The sequence below is a fragment of the Triturus cristatus genome, chromosome 9 (genome assembly GCF_964204655.1).
Source record: "Triturus cristatus chromosome 9, aTriCri1.1, whole genome shotgun sequence".
Classification (NCBI taxonomy): Eukaryota; Metazoa; Chordata; class Amphibia; order Caudata; family Salamandridae; genus Triturus; species Triturus cristatus.
The window spans coordinates 1098055933-1098063476 of record NC_140592.1 but is presented as its reverse complement, the minus strand read 5'-3'; the positions used below and the strand labels follow the sequence as shown (position 1 = coordinate 1098063476).

Here is a 7544-nt window from a genome sequence, read left to right as displayed (position 1 = left end):
GGGGAGGGAGAGGGGTCCTCCCAACTGGCTATTATAGGAGCCAGGTAATCAGTAGAAGCCATGAAAGCACAATGGCTGTGATCCAAGGTCAGGTGACAACAGATCCACAAGTGTGGAGTGGTCATACTGATCCATACAAGTTTCCCACGTACAATCCTCACTATCTGTTCTGACCTAGATGGTAATTATTTCTTCATAAAAATGGAGATGGACAGGCAGACTTCTATACAACCAACTCTGGTAAGGCTAGATTTCTACTGAAAGTATAAAAAAAATACTTATTGAATATGGTGTGTCAAGGAATGTGGTGGGGGCTGACTGGAACCTAGCCATCAACCCGATATTAGAGCAGACTGGGACCTTAGACAAATGCAATGAGCCACACAGGACACTGTTACAAAATTTCTTATCTGATCACAATTTACTCAACATATGGTGGATCACACACATCTAAAAATGTACTTTTGTTTTTAATCATCAGTCTGTGGGACCAGCTCTGTCATGTATCGACTACTTTTTAATCCAGGAGTACTTGATCCAACTTATACACTGTACTGAAATACTACCAGAGATGTATTCAACAACATATTGGTCTTGTTAGATATCACATTGGGCCACATTGCACTACCCATATGGTTCTTACATATGCAGGCATCTAAACAGAGATAGCCACAGGACAAACAAATTATGAATGTACATGTCCGAGTCTACAAAGAAAATGTCCGCTCTTCAGCTCAAACATTCTTGGCAGCCAAAAATCAACCCGGATAGACCTCTTTTTTGTGAGATTCTGCTGTGTTCAAGAAACATAACGAAGAGCAGCACAGGTTAGAGAATAAGATACCGCCTCGGACGTCTAATTACAAAGCTACATCCTACCCAGTTCCTCAGAAGCCACTTGGAATCACGTATGCAGCGGAGAAGACCCTGGTGAGACTCAGATGGAGACATTGTAAACTTGGAGAGAAAGCAGATAGGATTTTAGCATTTCATCTGTGACAAAGGGAAGCCTAATTAGCGATACCCGTGTCCCAAGATGTGTGGGACAAACTATCAAAACACCCTGAAATAATGACTTAGGTCTTTGCATCTTTCTACAACAATTTATACTGTTCCATCAAAGGAGAGGCAATACCCTGAGAAGAGGGGACGAGGGGGTCCTGAATGGTCTTTACTTACCCTTGCTGAACAATGAAGGGATGGCCCTACACTATTACACAGATTATTAAAGCCAGTGCAGGTCTCCTGGGAAAGCCTGTATTCTTGACAAATTCTTTAAATCATGAAGACCTCAGTTAGCTCTCAATGTTATATATAATCTTTAAAGAAGAGAAGAAATCTGGATCAGTGAGACCCATCTAAAATAGGGCAGGTATAACACTCATCCCTAAAGAAAGGAAGGATCCATTACAGTATGGGAGGTACACACCCATATCTCTCAATAATGTGGACATTAAAATTCTGACCAAGATCTGGTTTTCTGGGCTGTGAAGGGTTCTCCTGTGTCTCATTCATATCGCACAAGTGGGTTTTGTCCCACATTTGTCGTCTGGGCATCACCTACGAAAATGTGTCCATTTGTTATGGAAATCTAACAATCGAAAGGATAACAAGCTTACCATCTCCCTAAATGCTGAAAAGTGTTTGGCCAAGCACAATTGGGATATCTTTTCTGGGTGGTGGACAGGTTTGCTCTGGGCTGGGATTTTATGTCTAAGATTGAATGGCTATACTAATTAATCAATCAAGTTTATTGTAAAGTGCGACTACTAACCCATTAGGGTCTCAAGGGGGGAAAGGAGGATGGATTTGCAGTTCTGTCGATGAGCCAGGTCTCGAGGTTCTACCTGAATTGAGGCAGCAACGGTGATTGCCTGAAATGAAGTAGCAGGGAGTTTCAGGTCTACGCAGCGAGGTAGGAGAAGTATCTTCCTCCAGCTGCGGTCTTGCAGATCTGCAGGATTGTGGCCAGGGCCAGTTGAGCGGAGCAGAGATGTCTGGTGGGAATGTAGAAGGAGTGGCAGTGGTTGAGGTATGCAGGTCGAGCATTGTGGAGTGCTTTATAGGTGTGTATGCAGGAGCTTGAAGGTAATTCATTTGTTCATAGGTAGTCCGTGAAGATCTCTCAGTTGGCTGGTGATGTGGCTGCGGCGGGGATGTTCAGGATGAGTCTGGCGGAGGCGTTCTGGATGTTCTGCAGTTTCTTTAGGAGTGCGTTGCCGTAGTATAGTTTGTTGCTGACAAGCACATGAGTGACAGTTTTCCTGGATTCGGTAGGGATCCATTTGAAGATCTCCGGAAGCAGGCAGAGTGTGTGGAAGTAAGAGGACGAGACAGCGTTGATTTGGTGGTTCATTGAGAGCGAGGAGTCCAGGAGGATGCAGAGGTTTCTTCCGTGGACTGTGGGTGTGGGGGTCCGAGCTCTGCAACAGGAGCCGTCCCAGGCGAAGTGGTGGAGCCCAGGATGATGACTTCTGTCTTGTCTGAGTTGAGCTTGAGGCAGCTGTCCGTCATCCAGGTGGCCACTGCTTCATCCCATTGTGGAAGTTGCTTTTGGCAGCTGCAGGTTCATCTGTAAGGGAAGAGAATCAGTTGGGTGTTTGTCAGCCTAGGAGATGATGTTGAGTCTGTGGCTTCTGACGATGGCTGCAAGTGGGGTTATGTTAATGTTGAAGAAGGTGCAGCTCATGGAGGATCCCCAAAGCACTCCGCAGCTGATCTCTGTGGGTTCCGAGTAGAACAGTGGAAGTCTGACTCTGTGTTCGGCCGGTGAGGAAGGAGCGGATCCGTCGCGGATGCTGGTGTCGTGAAGTCTTGCTCAGAGGGTGTGGTGGGAGACAGTGTCGAAGGCGGCCGAGAGGTCCAGGAGGAGGAGGGCTGCTGTCTCGCTTGGTCGAGGAGGGTGCAGATCTGTAGCGGCAAGGAGAGCAGTATCAGTGATGTGGTTGCTTCTGAAGTCAGATTGGGAGAGGTCCAGGATGTTGTTTCTTTAGATCGAATCTGAGAGTTTGGTGTTGATGGCCTTGCTTGATGACGTTTTCTGGGAAGGCGAAGCAAAGAGATGGGTCGGTAGTTCTTGAGGTCTGTTGGGTCGGCAGAGGGTTTCTTCAGCAGGGGGTTGATCTCTGCAGGTTTCCAGTTTTCAGGGAAGGTGGCGGACTCAATGGAGCAGTTGATGGTTTGGCAGAGTTCGGGTGCGATGGAGGTGCCCGCTCAGTAGAAGATGTGGTGAGGGAAGTGATCAGAGGAGGCTCTGGAGTGGATGTTCTTCATGATCCTGAGGGTGTGGTCAGAGGTGAGGGTGGTTCAGTTGGGCAGGGTCTGCAACTATTGGGTGTGGTGGTTGCAGGTGGGTCTTGGGTTGTGAAGCTGTCATATATCTCCTTTATCTTGCGGTGGAAGAAGGTGGAGAGGTTGTCGTAGAGGTCTTGGGAGGGTAGGAATGTCTGCTGTCTCTGTGCTGGGTTTGCCAAATTCTTTGACCATGGTGAAGAGTTCTTTGCTGTTGTGTGCGTTAGCGTGATGCATTCTTGTATGGTTGCTTTCTTTCTTGTTCTGATGAGTTGGTGGTGTGCGGTGATGGTGTTTTTTTAAGGATGCGTGGTCTGCCACGATCTTGCTGCTCCTCCATCTTTTCTCAAGCCATTTGCAGGTGCACCTGGTCTCTTGAAGGGCAGAAGAGTACCAGCTGGCTTTCCTGTAGGGCTGCTTGCTTGAGGGTTTCCTGAGGGGAGCCAGTGTGTTGGCGCAACTGGTGATCCAACAGTGGAGGCTGCGTGCAGAGGCGTTGGTGTCCGTGGATGTCGGGGTTTTGCTGAAGAAGGTGATGATCTGGTCTTGGGTGATCTTGTTCCAGCTTCTGTGCGGATTGCGGTGGCGTATGGAGGGTTTGGTGAAGAAGAAGTGTACCCAGTGGTGGTCTGTCCAATGTGACTCGGAGGTGTGGCTGAAGGAGATGTTGCTTGCGAAGAAGATGGGGTTGAGCGTGTGTCCTGATGAGTTGTTTGAGTCCGACAGTGGTGACGTTCTCCAGTAGGGATGAGGTGTTGAGGTCATCGAGGTTGTCCAGGTGAAAACTGAGGTCGCCAAGGAGAATGTAGTCTGTTGAGCCGCGAGCGTGGTGAGTAATGAAGTCAGCTATGGCTTCGCTGAAGGGGGGGGGGCAGGGTCCGGGAGGTATGTAGATGAGGGTGCCACAGAGGGCGGTCATCGGGTTGGTCTTGATCTGGATGTAGAGAGGTCCCACGTCAGGTGAGTGGTTGTTGGAACTTGTTGTGAGGCAGAGGGTGTTTTTGTGTACAATGGCGATACCTCTTCCCGGCCGGTTGACGCAGTCCTTGTGGATGATTTTGTAGCCATCCGGATGTCGGTTGCGGTGTCTGGGGCTGAGGTGGGGTTCGTCCAGGTTTCTGCGAAGAAGGCGTGTCAGCGCAAATACATTTGGGGGATGGGGTTTTGGTTTATCTCATCCCATATCGATAAGTTGAGGTACAAGGCAAGCTTGCCCCTTCTCCTCCCTCCTCTTGCACCTTTCCTTGGAACTCTTATCAGCTGCCCTTGGTTGTCCTAGCTGATTACGGGAGTCTCCTCCCAGGCAAGACCTATTAAGTCTTCTCTCTATTTGGATGACATCCTCATGACAAGAAATGATCCCTATACAACACTACCTGACTGAATGTCTCTACTGGACTCCTCTGTTCCTGGGCTACAGGGTGAATTGGGTGAAACGTGAAGCAATGCCAGTCTTCCATTTTACCATCAGAGCTTGGACTGCCAACTTTCTGAGGAAATGAGTGAGAATGGGCCTATGCTATTTAGGTATACTACTGAACATAATCCTTGATGGGATGGTAGTAGATAGACGCAGGCAGACTTTGAAAGATGGTCTCAGTGCCACCTCTCCCTATGGGAAAGGGTTCAAGGGGTCAAGATGGTTGTGGCTCAGAGATTTAACTAAGTGTGTGGGATGTTGCCCATCATAATCTGGAAGTCACTCCTCACTTGAATTGATACAGATATTACATTCTTTGTGTACAAAGGCTGGAAGTCGAAGCTGAAACCTAGTAAACCATATCCCGACACCGAAGTAGGGGCCTGCTTCACATGGAAACCTATTATCTTGCTAGGCGCCTGAACCTCCTTCCTGGGTAGCCATAGCATGCAATATATCACTCTGTGAATGTTCTCAGTTTGCGCTGAAGTCACCACGACCATTAATAGACAATCCTGTAGTATTATGTATGCTCCTTCTTTAGAAGATGGCACAAAACTACTTTGAATTGCCCCTCTGGTTTCATGCCTTGGCCCCCTTGTGGAAAAATGTGGGCATTAACCTAGGAGGCTCCTCCATAGACTGGTATGTATGGAAATCGGCTGACATCAACTGAGTTGAACACCTAATGAAGCATTACTCTGCGGGCTTTTAATGAACTGAAATTTGAAAAATGCCATAACCCAACACAGTATTGGCCATATTATCAGCTTGGCCACTGCATACATTGCTGTCTGGGTAAAAGCACCTTAAGTATTTCATCATCCCAAGTGAGGGTTAACAATGCGAATCTGGGACAACTCAGTGGTGTAGCATTAGGCCTCCATGGACAGTTGACTGAACACATATCTTTGTCTCTGTAATGTCAGCCTTCAAAGCTTTTCGACAAGATGCCTTAGACTCCGAATAATCCTCCGTGACTGGAAAGAGTTGCTACTCTCTAATATAAAATTTCTACAGACTGAAATTTTCCTACCTTCAGATTTTTCATAACTGGTACTGGACTCCCCTACGCCATGACACACTGGGTCTCTCACAAAATTCTAATTGTTGGCTATGCAAGAAGGACGACTGTGGCTTGATCCACATTCTACGGGACTGCCCCAACATCATACCTTATTGGACAGACATTTTTCCACACTATCCTCATTGCATTGATGCCAATGAACCGCCAAGCTGCGCTCCAGGACGTCTTACCACATGGTTTTCACAAGTTGAAGGCTGACATAATTACTCACCATTGCAGAGACTTGTATTGTACACCACTCAAGAAGAGCCACTGTCCTAACTCACAAGTGAACTAGCAAGATTGGCTGCTTGTGAATGCATTATCTATAAAGTTAATGATCAGATGCCTCTCTTGGACCTACCCTGGAAACCCTTTCTCAGACCCCAACCGACAATCACCATGCCATTCCATGACCCTACAAGAAGTACACAATTGGCCATTGAGGGGTCGCAGCCTAAATCTATAGAAGCTTGCCTGGCTCCACGTGACTATCTCGATGGAGCTTTCTTGTTATGCGCTATACTGAGATATCAACAGAAAGGAGGTTAGTAGGATAAGAGGAGATATAATACTGTTGTGGCAGATTTGGCGGGAAACCATATTTGTCAACGGAGTGTGGCTGCATAAACTAAGAAGCTACTTGGATGTTTGCTAGTCTTTCATAAATTGAGTTTAAAGATCTGGTTCCATGGAACATATTAGTGACCATGGTGTTGGCCTTTTTATTTGTATTTACTGGAAGCTGATGACTGGATAATGTTTTCTCTTGGTTTGATGTATGACTTTATGTCCATCCTATACTTCTCTAGAAAATGCTAATACAACATTATTGTAAAAAAAAAAAAATCCTCATAATTTTTTATTACAAAAGAATACTAAAAGTGATCATGCCAAAGTTCATTACTAATGTGACTGCCGTTCAAGTATGTCATAAGTCAAATCTTTCCTCCACTTCTGATGCGATCATCTCTGCAATGGCGAGGGAGGAGGTAGCGGCAGGAGACGGGGCATTTCTAACATGAAGAACTCTACTTCCGATTGCACCAGATCCTCCATCAAACACAAAGTCATCCACCAGATTCCCATCTCTGTCCAAGGCCTGCGCCCTGACTCCAGATGGGCCCCTGGAAATTATAGAAAAATAAAAACAATCAACAATAGGCAAAGGTTTAGTTCAAAAATAAAATTTTTTAAAAAACAGTACTATTCTTAATATATTGCCTTGGCAAAAGGCTGCCACCGCTTGGCAAAAGATCACACAAGGTGCTACGGAACGACAGTGAGGAAGACTGAAGCATAGGGTGGAAATAACTCCTACTTACCAAACCAAGCAGAGACATGCTGCATTTACAACATTACACCATGATCTGCAGACAATGAAGCTCGTCTGGTAGTACTATGAATAGAGACTGGTCCCCAGTAGCATTTTGACACTCCCCTCTACGGAGTATTTGGAGGGGTGGGTACTATCTGCTAGGCAGCCCACAACTTCTGGGTCTCCTCCCGTGTACAACAAAGCAATACTGTCCCCAAAGCCCAGACCTAAGCCAAGGCTCAGCTGTGCGCTTCTCTTTTAATGACGTAATGTCTCTTCTTCCTCAGGTCCAACTCCACACCTACACAGAAGTCCCACAAAGCCCACCCTTCTAGCTTATGCTATTTCAAACTCTTCATCACCAACCCAAGCTAATGCTTGCAAGTTCTAAAAGACACTATTACAATACCGTACATTTAAGTAGAAAGGAAGTTATGGCCCCTGATTCA

At 46.5% G+C, this 7544-nt stretch overlaps 1 protein-coding gene across 1 annotated transcript in view; it reads right to left on the bottom strand.

Moving 5' to 3' along the window:
• Positions 1-402: 402 nt before the first annotated feature.
• L2HGDH (L-2-hydroxyglutarate dehydrogenase) overlaps positions 403-7544 on the bottom strand; it is a 158666-nt gene continuing 151524 nt past the window's right edge. Inside the window, exon 10 of the mRNA XM_085626998.1 lies at positions 403-6904. Within this exon, the coding sequence (XP_085483124.1) occupies positions 6709-6904 (196 nt within the window). The 3' untranslated portion in view covers positions 403-6708. The remainder of the gene's footprint in view (positions 6905-7544) is intronic.